Below are 16,042 nucleotides of genomic sequence, written 5' to 3' on the forward strand. Positions count from 1 at the left end.
CAACAGACAGAGTGACACGGGGTGAGACAAAGGCTGATTAGAGTCAGTGCAAGTAAATTACACAGCAATTGAAAACATAAATAAATAATTTCTCACACCCTTTGCAGACTCAGTCACGTGTCTTAACTCCCGAGCCTGCTGTTGAAACAACATTTTTCCATTATCACTGCTGTTGTGTCACTATAATATAGTAGTTACACGTGCATCAGTAGCTCTGTCACGTAGCCTTGGCTACGTGCTTGCGGGTCCAGTCTTCTCTACCCCTACAGGATATTTTGCCACTTTGCTGCAGCCTGCATCTGAGGTGTAGCAGCTCTTCGCACAGGGCAAAAATGAGCAGCAGCATCAACAGGTTAAGTGGCACCGAGGTAAGATATTTGCAGCCCCTTTTTAACATTCATCGAGGGAAAATGTAAATCCTCTGGTTTATAGATGTCTATAGGCTAAGTAGATTGATCATACAAATTGACATGCTCACAAGTGCAATAAATAAAAGATGCACGAAGAAAGATTACCTGATTAATAAGAGTATTCTTGCTGTTTTGCATGCTTTTATACAGTAGAATAGAAGGAGTGTTAATACAGTGCAAAAATGCACGGACCGCAAAGCAATCGCTTGGATATGGGCACTTGGGAAATGTGCTGTCATGCAATCATTTTTGTTTAGGTTGAATTTTTTGTTGCAAGAAGTGTTGATTCATTGTCGTGGTCATTTCTGTACCCAGAGTTGTCGGTTGTTACTTTTTATTGTAAGCCGATCGTGTAAAAGTATCCACCTCCTGCGGTTTCTGCGCTTCCATGCCACTTCTGTGCCTTTTCTCATGTTACATGTCATCTGCATGTGAGGTACATTCAGAGGTGCATACGCTTTGCAGAATAGAAGTGGTGCTGAATAAGACGGATTTTATGTCTCCGCAGAAGCATTTGACCAGACATCTTAAAGTCTTTTGCAAGCATGCTGGGTCAGATGACAGTCTGGTCTGGCTTAGGGGTGAAGTATTGTTGGTACCTGAGTGACCTTATAAACAATGAATGCCCTCCTTTGTTACCAGTGCACTGGCTTAAATGCACACATAAAAACAGACACAAGGTTTTACTTTTGTATTACATCATCCTGCTTCATGCCACAACTGTAAAGCTCACAGATTGATTACTTTAGTTTATTAGGCAATTGAAGCTGCCATTTAAGAGTAGTTCAGTCCTGCATCTAATGTGCAGCATCCAGTTTTACAGGGCAGGGAAATGGACTTCACTCTGTTATCCGCATGGTCACTGTCTTAATAGCGCCATTTAATTTCAGATGTGTGTGTGTGTGTGTGTGTGTGTGTGTGTGTGTGTGTGTGTGTGTGTGTGTGTGTGTGTGTGTGTGTGTGTGAATTTGAGGAAGAAGGCAGGAGGAAGAGAGACCCTGGCAGCCACAGATACTTCCTTGCAACAGTCAGAGCTCAGCCAGCATTTGCAAAATGTAATACCCTTACGCTCGATAAAATGAGCAATTGATCTCATTTACAATGTGTCCCCCACCAGTGTGAGTCAATATGAGTGGGTTTTTTTTTTTCAATCCGTGGCTCTTGTAGGGTGAATATCTCACAGGAAGACTTTCTGCAGGCTTTTAATATTCTTGCCTGCCTTTCACTGAAATCTAAGACCGATGAGATGAGTCAGATTTCACTTTCTTTGATAACCCGTAGTTTAAACTGCAGCTTTTCACTAAATGAGAAAGTGTTTTTGATTTGTTTGGGGTTTTTTTTCCCACCATAAGTGCCTTAGCTGCATAGACCACACTCAGAAACAGTCATGTTTGCTTTGCTTTGTGCAAGGCTGTAAAACTAAAAGCTCTACAGAGATTCATGGAAATTAGATTTACAGTTGGGTCGATTGTCATCTGGAAGCTGGCCAGATTTTGAGGTGAGTGAGAGAAGAAGGCTGCTGATAGGACATGATGGATGGAGAGCAAAGAAGTGCTTATGCACGAGGAAAAAAAAAGTAAGTGAAATACTCACTCATGCAGTTAGAGTTAATTTAGCATTTCATCATATAGCTGAACACGGGCTCAATTAACTAAATAATAAATGTACGGTTTCACTGTCTTAAGTGGTGTCTTGCTTTGTTGCCTTGAAGAGCTTTCTACATGTCAGACACAGAGCTTAACAATACAAAGCTAAAGGCACTGCATACTCTCTAAGTAACTTACATGCGGGTGTAATCAGTTAGTGTGACGACATGGGAAAAGGAGAAAAGTTTAGGATTAGGTGTGCAAGTTGAATGAGTTCATTTAGTTTTTGGGAAATCAGCCAAAACGTTCATTTGCTTCTGAATACACAATGAAAAATGGATTTATTTGATCTGAGGTTTGGGTTAAATCACGGGAATTAAGAAATTGCAGTCTTTCCAAAGTTGTAAAAAGCATGTATTATACAACTCTGCATCTAGCTTTAGCATTAAAAAAATATGAGAAGTAGCGAATGTGAATTGAAGGGTCTTTTATTTGTTTTTCACCCTTGGTAATCCTTTGCATTCTGCAACCCGGGTTGAAAGGTAAAATAATGTCATATTTTCTCATTCAATTCAATTCAGCTTCAATTTTATTGATATAGCGCCAAATCACAACAACAGTTGCCTCAAGGCGCTTTATATTGTAAGGTAAAGACCCTAGAATAATACAAAGAAAACAGAGGAAACCCCAACAATCATATGACCCCCTATGAGCAAGCGCTTTGGTGACAGTGGGAAGAAAAACCTTCTTTTAACAGGAAGAAACCCCCAGCAGAACCAGTTTTATTCTCAGTTTTATTTATGTGATTTATAGGAATGATTTCAATTGCTCAGTTAAGCGCTTAGGTCAACATTCATTGTTTGAAGAAGCCCTATATAAATAACTTACTGATTAGCTGGTTTCCCTTCTCATTCCCACATTGTAGTGTTAGTGACACCTTACAGCAGAAACTGAATAATGTTAAATATTATTACATGATTTCATCTGTTATTCCACAGTGACACATAACTGAGAGTTAAGATCCAAACAACTTTTATGTCTCTGACTATCTCCCCCTCCCTCGTTACCTTGCTCCTTCTCTCCCCTCGGTGTATCTCCCCCGAGACTGATTCAGACTAGAAATGCACTGTGAATAATTCATCACAAAAATCAGCACTGAAACCTAGAACCAGTACAGCACAACTGATTTAATGAGAACTTTTCTCTTTTTTTTCCTACAGTTTAGAGAGCTATAAATCTGGTGTGCCTAGATGACTGACAAGCACTGGGTTTCTCTGGGATATAAAATTCTGTCCAAAAATGCAATTGTGAACGAAACGAAAACCAGGATCACGTACATTCTCTTTTTAAAAAAAATAATTTGTTGCATGTTATCCCTCCACTCCACTCACAGCTGTTGAGTAAGACACATTATAAGAGCCTGTATTTGCTATCATTTTTGCACTGAATGTCTCCTCTGCTGTGATTAGTTGTTGTGCTATTTTGCCAGCTGTATGATGCGAGTAGACAGCAGGATTAATCGTGATAAATAGCTTGGGCAGACAGAGGAAATGACCTTTAGATTTGGCCTACGCACATGTCAAAAAGGAGTTCTTTTTTGGAAAAAATAGACATAGTGACTCCATATTTCCAACCTGCGATCTCACAACAAGTATTATCTCACTGTGGTCTGTTGACTCTGGGATAAAGGGCTGTATTTTTTGAAAAACCTATGTCAGTGTGTGAGAGCAGAAAGGCTGACCCTGACACGTCATGACAGTATGCCATTTGTGGTATTTGGAGCAGATCACAGTCACAGGACACCCTGCCACACCACATTGCTTTCCAGCGAAAATGCATGTTTGGCTTCACAAAGCATGTCCTAAAATGTGTTTTAATTCCTCGTTGTGAAGGTGTAACACAGTGCAGTGGATCTTTGAGTTGAAAGGAAAAAACACATTTTGTTTTTTGTTTTGTTTGTTTTTTTTAGCATTTGCTGGATACTGCCGAGATGTCTCTGAAGTGTTCACATGAATCTATGATAAAGCATAAAAGTTAAACTGATAAGTAGAATGCCAGATGATGAATTTGGCCAGTAACCCATTTAATACATCTTCTAAAAAGCAGAGATTTATTAAGAGAATTAAACATGGCTTGTCCAGTGGTTATCACAGGATTAAAAAAAAAATCTAAATAATTACTGCAACCAGAGTACCAGATCATTACCAACCCCATCGACCACACCTTCTGTTCAGAGTGTACTTCCCCTCATACATCAAGTTAACCCATGCCAGTTGATTGCTGTGAATCTCTTAAATACATTGTAATTCAGCTGTAGCCTCATCCATGGTAAATTAGAGGGTGCAGCTTTTCTTTCCTTTCTTTTTGTCTTTATCCCTCGAGCAGAGGGAAGACAGCTCGCACCACTTCTGCAGTTTGGTTAATCTCAGACAAACTATGCTCTCTGCAGCTGCAGGGAGTGTTATGATAAAAACGGAAGATTTTGGTGTTCAGGAAGAGACTGCTGATTTTTTTTTTCCTTCTCAAAGAAAAAGAGGCATTGGCATTGGCATTCATGCTTTGACCTTGTCGCCACTGAATTTTAAAATGTGGTTCTCAGGTGTAATGAGCCATCATTTTTTATAGAGACAGACTCCGTATTCACCAATAAGATAACTTTTTTTCCAGAACCTTCTGGTCCAGTGGCTATGTATGGTTCTCTCTTTGCAGTACATAGTCCACTGACATGGAGTGAATACACAAACACACTCACAACTGAGCTAATCTAATGTTGCATCACGCTCACCCACACAAGAATCGATAGGTTACACAACTCAGAGTAAAAGTAACTTTCTTAAACGCTTTTGATCAACTGCTGATTAATCATAGAAATGAATTACCATATTTACTCACCTCTCTTCCTAAGTCCCTGGTTTATTGAGTATAAAATATAACAAAATAATAAAGCACATTTTGTTCTGAAGTGAACATTTATTTCAATTCAGTTCATATATTCAAGCTGGATCTTACCTTAAAGACCTCATAGTATCACCCTATCACCCTAAAAGAGCATTTTACTCTCAGACTTCTGGCTCCCAGTTTGGATCCAGGAGACAGATAGCCTCTCTAATTTTAAGATTAGGCTTAAAGCTAATACCAGCTCACAACAACAGTCATCCCAAGGTAAGGTAAAAATCATGCAATATTAGAGAGTGAACTCCAAAGATCCCCCAACAATTGTGGGGAGGAAAAGCTCCCTGTCAACAGGTAGACCCTCTGGCAGAACAAGGCTTAGAGAGGGACTGCCGTCTGGACAGAGGACCATAGGCGCACGATGAGCCACGAGCAGGACATCACAGAAACTGCTGAAGAAAGTAGATGAGAGTTAACAAGATGCAGCAGTGGCCTATGAGTGTATGGGAAGTAAAAGCGAGGAGCGAAGAAGTGCTCAGTGCATCCACTAGCACCCTGGGTTTAGAGCAGCATAACTAAAGGAACTTGATGAAACTCTTAGATTTGTCAAAAAGGAAAGTGAAAGATTAATTTTAAGAGTAGAGAGGGTGTCTTTCTTCAGAACCAAAACTGAGAGTAGGTTTCACAAGAGAAGGTCCTGATAGCTGAAGGCTCTACCTGCCAAAAGATGGGCAAACTGAGGTAAACTGCTATCATATAACACTGGTTCTTCTTGTTTTTGCTCAGCCCATTTCTGCAGCTGTCCATCAAGCTTCAAGAGAATGTGATATGGGCAGAATATGAACAAAGGATCACTCTATTACTCTACACTGATAGTTTTTTTTACAGATAAGAAAATCAATCATTTGACTGTTTTGATTTATAAAGTCAACAAATACTGGAATAGAGGGCAACAAGTGCGGCGCAGGCTCATAGAAGCAATATAAAATGCCCAGAGCTCAATGCTCATATGACACTAGTGAAGGAGAAAATGTGCAGACTGAAAGTGATCGCTTGAAACTATTCGCACAAACGGCATATGCTGACTTCGTGTTTGTCATGTTTTAATGGTACTGTTACCGGATTGCCAGTATCTCCTTGCTGTACTAATGGCTCTGTTTTCAAAGGTCACTCTTCTGTAATGGCTGTTGTTGTTCTAATTAGGTCAGAATGATAACCAGATCCTCACCATCCGTGCTCAGGAAACACAAAATTACTGCTAGTCTCATCAAAATGATGCCTTGTTGGCTCTACTGGAAGAACAAAACACAGCACAGAGCAAGCCTTTCTGCTTGTTTCCCGGCGTTCTTCTTTCTGTCATTATCTGCAAGCCATAAACATTATCTCTGTGCCAATTACTCTCTTCTCTCCCCCAGACCACCCATCCAGATGCTTGGCCCAGAAGCCCAGCTCCTCTGAACATGAACCACTATGCCAATAAGAAGAGTGCAGCTGAGAGTATGCTGGATGTGGCCCTGCTGATGGCCAATGCCTCCCAGCTAAAAGCTGTCCTGGAGCAGGGGCCAAGCTTCCACTTTTACACCCCCACCATCACCCTAATCAGCATCTCTCTGTGTCTACAGATCACAGTCGGGGTCCTGCTTATCTTCATAGGTGAGAAAGTAAACATAGCCTGAGCCCTTCTGGTGTATCAGAGGTGTTTTTGCTGTCTGGCATCTCACATCCTTTACTTGCCCACTTCATCCTTCCTATTCTAGCAAGATTACAGCGATCTATATGCCACATTTTGCCCTACAATGCACCCCCTCCCCCATAAATGTCAAGTCTACTGACTCCTGACAAACAACCTATTAGGAGCTGGATTCAGTCTCTATAGCAACCAGGACTGAGAGGTCAAAGGGTTCACTAGGTTTTACTGCTGATATCAGCACTGCTGGGAGTTGGGAGAGGTGCTGTGTATGTGTGTAAATGTGTCAATATGTGTCAGTATGTATGTATCTCCATGTGTTGGAACAAAGAGAAAAGCCCAAAAAGAGACAGATGCAGCAACAATTTTTTAGGAGGTCTGCTGATATCTCGGGTTGAAAAATTTGTGCGTGTAAATAAAAATAATATAAGTTGGGGATAAATAAACTAATTTAGTTTTTTTTTCCTGACACACTGAACAACAGGTTAATGAACTTTAAGCCAGTCACAATGACTCAGCTGTTGATGGATGAGTAAATAAAGTGAGTTTTGTTTGGTTAGTGTGAAACTAACAACCCCACATGTCTTATCTACCTCCTCTGTGAAACTGCTGAAAAAAAATCTTAAAATAATCAATTATCAATCAGATATTTCAAAGCACGCCCAAATGAATATTTCCTCCCTTGTTGCTCAGATTTCTGCAAAAAAAATATTATATCATCATCAACATTGTTACAGTATGAGTATACAGTACAATCAGATATTATTAACTCTGACATTTGCACATTGAGGTATTCACATTAAAAACGTCACATGTCCATAAGACACATCCAGCACGTGAGAGTCATCACTCATTCATTGCCCCTTTGACCTCCTTCACCAGACTTAAACAGCATCCCTTGCCTTTACCAAAATATCACACACATTTCTTTCTCATTACTCTTTTCTTCATTTTTGTTTACTCTTCTGAACTTCTTTGGCCTCTCGTCCTCACATCCCTCCCTCCCCGTTGGATCCAGCTCTCTCTAATGAAGCCAGTGGTGCGTGATGTGAACGGCCTACATACTGGCCACCCCAACCAGACTCTAGCCCCCACCAAGACAGATCAGATACACACACACACACATCACAGGAAGCGTTCTTACGCTGTTTAACCTCTGGTAATTTCCATCAAATACACACACCCATGCACATATACATGGCTATGCATTCATGTGACCATTATTCACAGGCGACTCCCTGTACTGCTGATGACACCATAGTAATGTCTTTGTCACAACACTAATTAGCTGTTTTCATAACATTTAACACATGCCATGATGCTATTAAAACACAAAAGAAATGACACAGTTGCATATAGGAAATACAAGCTTCCCTTGATCAGTTTTCTTCCCCTGTATTGTTCTTTCTCTGTGATTTGAACCTGACACTTGTTTTCTTTCCCTGTGTGACATTTATGCCTGCGATGTATAGTAAATGTATCACATCATATACATGTTTACATTGGGGGACGCTATTGTTACAAATCCAATTCCAAAAAAGTTGGGAAGCTATTTTAAATGCAAATAAAAACAGAATGCAATGATTTGCATATCTCACAAACTCATATTTTATTCACTATGAAGAATAGAAAACGTATTAAATGTTTCAACTGAGAAACTATACTATTTTAACAAATGTATTGGATGCCGTTAGTAGCAACAGGTCTAAACAAAAGTTGAGACAGGGCCATGTTTACAACTGTGTAGCAGCGTCTCTTCTTTTAACAACAGTCCATATATGTCTTGAAACTTAGGAGACCAGTTGTTGGACTTTTCGGAGAGGAATTCTGTTCCATTCTTGTCTTATTCTGAAATATAGGATTGTAGCTGCTAAATAATTCTGGGTCTTTTTTGCCACATTTTTGGTTTCCATGACAATTTCATGTCTGTTTTTTTATGGCAGTGTCGCCTGAGATTCCAAAGATCACGAGCATCCAGTATTGATTTTCATCATTGTCCCATGTGCACGGAGATGTTTCCAAATGATTGGAATCTTATGACGATGTTATGAGTTGTAACTGATAAGATGTTCAAAGTCTTCACGATTTACAAAGAGGAACACTATTCTGAAATTGTTCCACAATTTGTAGACGCAGTTTTTTTGCAGACTGATGAGCCTCTGCCTACTGCACCATTACTTTTGACAAACTCTGCCTCTTTAAGATGATCTTTTTGTACTCAGTCATGTTACTGACCTGTTGCCAATTCAGCTAATTAGTTGCAAAATGTTCCTTAAGCTGTTTCATTTAAGTACCATTTACTTTTAAAGCGTTTTGCATTTCCCTGTCCCAACTTTTTTGAGTGATCAAATTCAAAATGAGCTAAAAATTTTAATAACATAGTAAATTGATTGCAGTAGATCTAACTTTTTTTTTTTAATCTGAGTTTCCTCTAAGTGAAAAATGAAAAACTGAATATTGCATTGTTTCCTTACATGCTTGCGTCATAAAATAAAAGACACAAATAGATGTATGAGCATTCTGAACCCAGAATTAAGTAAATATAGATTTGTGGTTGACAGTAAATCTTTGCACCATAATGAGTTGGCTTTAGTCCCAGAATAGAGTAGATTGTTGTGCAATTAGACATTATCTGAGTTGTGTGTTGTTCTGCTTTTGTTCACAGTTCGATGGAACCTGAATGATGAGCAAAAACACCAGAGGCTGAACTTCATGGAAAACTTGGCTACAGGTCTGGTGTTCATCATCGTGGTGGTCAACGTCTTCATCACAGCTTTTGGAGTCCATCGAACAAATTACAGCAACTGACCACGCACACACACACAGGCACATCTATGTATGTGTGTATGCATTATTTTCACAGTCTTTCACTGCTCCCCTCTCTCTTTTCAAACAGGTATTTTCTCTCCTGCCTTACTCTGCAGTTTGCTCCTAAAAACTTTCATGTCGTCAGCATGTTTTTGCTCTACTCCTCTTCTGACCGGACCTTCACAATCACCTACATGACCTACAAACACAGTGACCTCTCCAGGCTCGCAGAGAAATTTCCACCAGAAAACAACTCGAACAAAATACACAGCTGTTCATTTACCAGAAAATCATTGTCCCGCATGGCTGCAGGCACCGAGAGAAAATAGCGAACAAGAGAGAAACAGCCGTAGCGACAAAGAGGTCTGGTACGTAAACAACACAACATTTGTTCTGAATGGACAAACAGGAAAGTGGAGACAGCAGCAGTCAGGACCATGTGACCTCATGCTGTCTGTCTCCTATGCTGTCCGACAGTGACCCGACGCACTAGCCAGACATGGATGCACAGTCTCACACACGCACCTGAACACTCTTTAATTTTTAATTGCACCAATGACGTTTGATCATGTTTAACGGGTGTGCTGAGCACATGTATGCAGCACAGGGCAGGCCTCATCCGCCTCAAAACCACTACCCACCTCCACAGCTTTAACTTTACTATCAACTCTACCCCACAGGTGTCATGCCTAACATTCAGTTATAACAGTGTTTGGTTGTGCTATGAATCCCTCTGTGACGAGCAAAGCCGGACTTTGTTTGTGGTTCTTTGGACCAGAAGTAGCTGGTGAGTCAGAGTCAACAGAGCACAGACCCCGGCAGAACTACTTGTTAAAACAGAAGCCTTAATTAGGCAGCAATGCCACTGAAACCCCAATTAGAGCACAAGCAAATGCTCATTTTATACACTTGAGTGGTTTGACATAAATATCCAGTAAAGAAAATTTGAGGCTGTTTCACATAATTATCAGCTAAAAACCGTAATCGCATTCATGCAGCTATCTATAATTTCTCCAAGGTGGTTGTGAGGAAGCACCTTTCAGATGGCAAAACGTCGCAATCTCATCCTTTTCCTCCCCTACAACTATCATTGGTAACCGTGGAAACAGCCACACTGAAAGCCAGATTTGATGATACACACAGCTTCACTTGGAGGAGATCTGTAGATTGATATATATACATAATGTATATCCATGGCTCCTACCGCTCTGTCTTGAAGTTTAACAAAGTGACTCTGTGGGGGCTGCGCATCAGAGGATGCTGATGATCAACGAGGACTTTTAGTTCCTTTGAAGCGAGTGTATTAATAGCTCTCTCGTGGGAATGTGGATGCCAGAGTGTGAACTGAACAATCACTCTGGTGACATTTCCAGCCCCCTTTAGCACCTCCCAATTCCTCCTCCCTCTCTCTTTGACTCCCCTCTCATCTGTTGCTCTCACTTCGCAGGGAAGACAGTAGCAGAAAAATGCTGCCGAGTGCAGATAATCTCCTGAGATCAGACACCTCTGCTCTGCTGCTGTGATGTAGACCTTACCTCTGATGTGACTACTTTCCTGCACATTGTTTATTACAAGAAACAGAGAGCATTCAAATGCACCCATCAGGGTATTTCAAAGGCATTCTAGCTAGCAGCATTTAATAGAGCATTTAATCAAGTTAGCTTAACTCATTCAACCAAATTGATTGCCATTATTCATTAATGAGGTCTGATCCCTGCTTCCCATTGTCATTGTTATAGCACGCTTGAATATTTTTGTTTTTTTGTGTGTGTGTATGAGTGAGGAAGTAGCGCCCTCTAGTGTATGTGTTGCTGCTGTTGAATCAATTAGATGAATAATTTAACATAATCTCCATTTCATGATGACAGTGCAGTGAACAGTGCCAGAAACTAACCCGGAAAAGCTAATCAATGCACTCCTAATTACCTTTAATTCCCCTTTGTTGCTACACTACGGCAACATATACAGCATTTAATTAATGATGTTCCCATTTCTGCAAAGATCTTTGTCAAATATTTGTTACACAAGACTAAAAATAAGATGCAAACACAGGTGATCCAAATTTGCTGTGCTTTATTTGAAAATAAGTAACACTATTAGAGTGCCCTTTATTTTGCAAATTTCATAAAAGGCACTGGAAGTGGGCTAAGGTGTGAGCATACATGTATTTGTTGTGTATTTAAAAAAAAAAGAAAATCTTTGTTGTGAAATGCGTTAACAAACGGAGCAATGAAAAAATCAAGTTGTTAAATTAAGTGCAAACCAAGAGCCTTCCCACACAGATGCTCCTACTTGAAGCTCTCCTCAAAATACACTTCATTGCCCACTCTTGGGTTTGTTGCACCCAAACAACCGACTCAGTCTTTAGTAAGTGAAAACAGCTTTGTGGGAGTGCAGCTGCACAGTTACACTTGGTTATTATTACGCTTTAAGCATTTTAGTTAAAAAAAAAAAAAGAAATTCATAGCTATCTACAAACATGAAATCCAGGCAAGAATCATACATACAAGTACTCTGGAAGAACGTTGCATAGTTCTGCCATTTCAGATGTACGCTGTGAGAATTTGTGACAGAATGTGTCAGGTCAAGTTACGTTCCTCCAATTAGTACTTTCGTACATAAATTAGTATGTGAGGTTTAGGAAAATGATGAGTTTGGCACAGAAAAAAAGACATTTTTCATGGCTTCTTCTTCTCATTGCCTCGATGTTTTCATTTTTTTTACTTTCCAACTTCTCCATATGAAATGAAAACATCTCTAGCATCTTTACTCAGTCTTACAGCCGAGCAGTGAAGAAACACTCCAGTGCATCTCAAGGTTTCACCCTCTGTGTCTATAAAGAAGAGCAAAAAAACTGAGTTTTGTGTGTATGGAAGGTATGTTTTGAAATGTTGAACATGATCAAAGTAAGTAAAGTAAGTCTCAAGTCTGTGTCCCTCTCACTTTTTGTGCCACGACTCACCTCCGTAATAGTAGAGTATTGCAATTCCAACTACAAAACCGAAGCAGCTCAGGAAGAACATTGGTCCTGCAAGAGGAGAGAATAAAGTCATTAACTATACAATTATCTGATCAGTCTGCAGTGGCTCATACCTGCTTAATAAATTAGATGATCCAAAAAAAACTAAATACCACAAGCAAACTGAAATAATAGCCGATATTCTGAATGGCAAAGTCAAGAGTCCTAAATCTGCTCTGTGTACATAAAGTTGTCTTGCTCACAAGCTAAACAAGCTCCTTGGTATGACTTATGATCAGGAGTCAGTGTTTCACGGCATCTCTGATGACCCATTTCCCTGCTGACATACCTTTGACCCAGTGGATGCAGCTCTGACTGTTCAAAGGAATGCAGGCCAGAGGAAGCTGCTTTATACATGAGCTTAACTGCCCTCACAAAGCTCAAGCTCTCAGTGTGATGGAATGATGAATGGTGGAAGTAAAGAGCAGTGATGGGGCCGGCATTCTGATGCTAGAGGTTAAAAGGTTCAACAGACAACTGCGTTTGCTAAAGTCCACAGCTTAGTTGAGCTTAAGGGGCTTATCTTGGGATCAGCGAGGGGGTACAGAGGGACCCTGACACATACTCACACAAACTGTAAAACTATAATAATTTTTAAAATGCCATGCAGGCAAGATAAGGAAGAAAATGACACATATAGGGCTTTTATGAGTCATTACTTACATATTATCATTAAATATATTTCACAAGTGATTACCAGTATCCGATTTGTTTTCAAATTGCCCCTTAGTTAGTGCCATTGTTGGATTGAAAGTCAGTTTTTAGTGTTTAGTCATATTTTTAAGCTGATAAATCAACAGAATAACTCAAACATTAACAGCAGTGCATTTGTGAGCTTTTCTGCCATCAAGTCAGTGACACCCTATGGATTACACTGTTCATTTGTTTGTTAGTTCATGTTTGTGATTGTATTTTGTGAACGTCATGCAACTAAATCTGCATGATTCCTCCTGAGAGGGATTGCAAGTAAGAGTGTGCATGTTTTTGAAATAAATAAGTCCAATTTCCTGGAAAGCATGTCATGAATTGTCTAAACTATAGCAGAATTAGTTAAATAATTACAGAATAATTACAGAATAACTAAGAAACAGCAACATTTATCGTTTAACATCATTGTATAAAATCAACGAATGTTTTTTTAGTTTGTGAAATCTCAATATTCTTAAATTTTAAAGATTTGAATGATTTACATAGAAACAACCCCTTTTTCTGTTGTTAATGATGGTGATTATATGTACCTCTGTCGCTAAGCACATATCGCTCTTGCCGAACTGTCTTGTCGTTAGTGCATTTTGAATCTGCCACCTCTAAAAACAGAAAGTAAAAGAGGTTAAAATGCAGCATTCCACTTTAACAATAACAACCTGTGAAGTGTTAAATGGCTACTTGGACAGCAGTCTAGGCAGCACATTAGCTTCTCTTTGCATCTTAAACAGGATAAGCCGATGTAAAGCTAGACACAGCAGGGGAGCCACCTTTATAGGACACTTTGGAAGCTGCTCCTGTAATTTGTCTAACCTCATCACACCAAACATACAAGATGCACTTTTTTTAACATGGTAGAAAAAGCAACCAGTGCTGAAAAAAAAAAAAAAGCTTAGCAGACACAAAACTTATGCTTTAAGGATAAAACCAGAACCTTTAGGTCCCACAAAGACATTGGTTCAATAGTTGTGTCTGCAATAAAATTAATGTGAAATGAAATTGAACTTTATGGAGAAGAAACAGCTATCCTCCAATCTGGAATCTGTAGCCAAGAAAAGCTCAATGTTTCACCTCTTTCTCTGACTCTGCTGGGCAGGCTAGAGTAGATGTCCTCTGTATGGATGTGAAGGGCTCTGTAGAATTCATGGCATGCCTCTTCGCCTTTTCTGTGCAGGTGCTTCAAGAGGTCTGCTAACCGCACCTTGGTGGGCACACTTAGGTTCCTGAACTGCAGGGAGACACAGGCTGCATTGAGTCACTGCACGCATCTGCACAGTATGCTTCTGTTTTGTTTGTGTAACACAAATAGCTGCAGTGACCCTGTGGGCTTCCTTGTCACTTAGTATCTGCGGGTAGATCCTGTTGAGCTGCAGGACAAGTCTGTCAACCAGCTCAGTGTCCATCCTCTGATCTGAGCACAGGAACTGGGAGTCACTCTGCAGCTGCTCTTGGTAACCATCGGTGTCTAGTAAAGGAAGATTGATGACAGTGAAAAGACATTGCTTAACAAGGGGTGTCAAGGCCAGCGCTGGTCAAAGCGTGGAGACCAGGTCAGAAACAGGCTATGACCCTGCACAAATGGCTCATGCGACAAAGCCCTAACAGAAGGGCTGCAGATTTTATTGTTAGTTTTAGTAATTTCTTAGTAAGCTCGTCTTGGAATCAGCCATGTTCTGAAAATAAGGAACTAAGAGGTTTATTCTCTTGTTTAGAAAGGCGAATACAATAGCTGCAAATGTGTCAGTTTCACTACACTTTATAGCTTCTATAGCATAATGTTAGTACTGAAAATCAGCCAACTACAATCTAAGATGCATAAAATGGTGAGAGACAGCAGAAACAGGTAAGGTGTTAGTGTTAATAGTTTGGACTCTGAACCAGTTTTCCCCCCCAGAAATATGCATGAGCATTGTCTGTTTTCTTAAAAGAAGATGCTACACTTAAGAAGAAGACGACAAAGGGGGATCTATGGAAGTAAATACCCACACTGCCAATCATTAAGTAATATAGATATTGTATTTGTCCTGACCACTGTTGATATTCTTATGCTCAGTTGTGTACTTAAACAGGCTACAGGCTGCAGCTGATGAGCAAACATACTACTAATATTTCTGCCATCTGTTCATAAAACATAAACTATTAACTAAATTAGTAGGTAAGTGTCAGATACTGTCATAGTGTTACATTGCATGGTAGTTATTCTCAGTATCGTCATCCCAGTATGAAAGATTCTACTAGTTTAATATTTTAACAGGATTTACTTTATCCCAATGTACAGTTAATGCTATAATATCTCTAAGGACTAGACTGACAACAGAGGGAGCTGCGTGTCTTTAATAAAAGTCTGGATGCCTCTGATGACAGAAGTCTGCCGATTTAGTTACCGGTTGCATATCAGGACAAACGATGATACTGACCCATGACAAACTACTAAATAACTATGTGTAACAACAACGACTTTATACTATGACTTTACAGCAACAAGTGGCGCACCCAGAGAGAGAGCCTGGTAGGATATCCTGGAAGTCTTAGCTCTGGCGCAAGGATACGCGCAAAGCACTCACAACAAGGCGAAACATCTTACCCTCGCTTCACAAACCTGACATACTGACAAATTTACACCGTGTGTGAACTTGACAATCGGACCGACAGCCTTCCCGGTAAAACTTCCTGGTCTCCCCCGTGAGTCGGTGCTCCGCTGCCCCGTTACATCAGCACGCTTGGCCGTGGCGTCACCACATGACCGACCTCAAGGCTACATGATGATGTTAATGAGCCGGTCAGACAGTGACGGACTACAGCTTTATGTAGCAGACACTGAAGCACAGAAGTGCAACAAATAATCATACATCAGGTTATTCTAACCTAAAGGCTTGAATAATAATAATAATAATAATAATAATAATAATAATAATAATAATAATAATAATAATAA

General features: G+C 40.0%; 3 protein-coding genes across 5 annotated transcripts in view; 1 reads left to right on the top strand and 2 right to left on the bottom strand.

Moving 5' to 3' along the window:
* The window catches only part of LOC101487235 (serine/threonine-protein kinase WNK2), a 42,598-nt gene extending 42,394 nt beyond the window's left edge, over positions 1 to 204 (bottom strand). The window contains exon 1 of the mRNA XM_004546146.3: positions 99 to 204. The gene's annotated coding sequence lies outside the window, so the exon portion shown is untranslated. The remainder of the gene's footprint in view (positions 1 to 98) is intronic.
* On the top strand, positions 42 to 11,443 carry LOC101468645 (ninjurin-1). The gene is made up of 3 exons (XM_012917753.3): positions 42 to 368; positions 6,304 to 6,541; positions 9,241 to 11,443. The coding sequence occupies exons 1-3, from the start codon at positions 333 to 335 to the stop codon at positions 9,381 to 9,383; spliced, it is 417 nt and encodes a 138-aa protein (XP_012773207.2). The 5' UTR covers positions 42 to 332; the 3' UTR covers positions 9,384 to 11,443.
* LOC101464386 (caspase recruitment domain-containing protein 19) lies at positions 11,440 to 15,996 on the bottom strand. Of its 3 annotated transcripts, none has more exons than XM_012917860.5 (6): positions 15,707 to 15,996; positions 14,427 to 14,572; positions 14,179 to 14,335; positions 13,641 to 13,709; positions 12,346 to 12,411; positions 11,440 to 12,216 (listed from the first exon to the last, which is right to left on the bottom strand). In XM_012917860.5, exons 1-6 carry the CDS (start codon positions 15,711 to 15,713, stop codon positions 12,104 to 12,106), a joined length of 558 nt encoding a protein of 185 aa, XP_012773314.1. In that variant the 5' UTR covers positions 15,714 to 15,996; the 3' UTR covers positions 11,440 to 12,103. The 3 variants fall into 3 exon arrangements, with proteins under 3 accessions (XP_012773314.1, XP_012773315.1, XP_076734566.1); XM_012917861.5 differs by having other exon boundaries at positions 15,692 to 15,996; XM_076878451.1 differs by having other exon boundaries at positions 15,601 to 15,996.
* Between the last annotated feature and the right edge of the window lie 46 nt (positions 15,997 to 16,042).

Source organism: Maylandia zebra, linkage group LG20, assembly GCF_041146795.1.
Source record: "Maylandia zebra isolate NMK-2024a linkage group LG20, Mzebra_GT3a, whole genome shotgun sequence".
In the NCBI taxonomy this organism is placed as follows: Eukaryota; Metazoa; Chordata; class Actinopteri; order Cichliformes; family Cichlidae; genus Maylandia; species Maylandia zebra.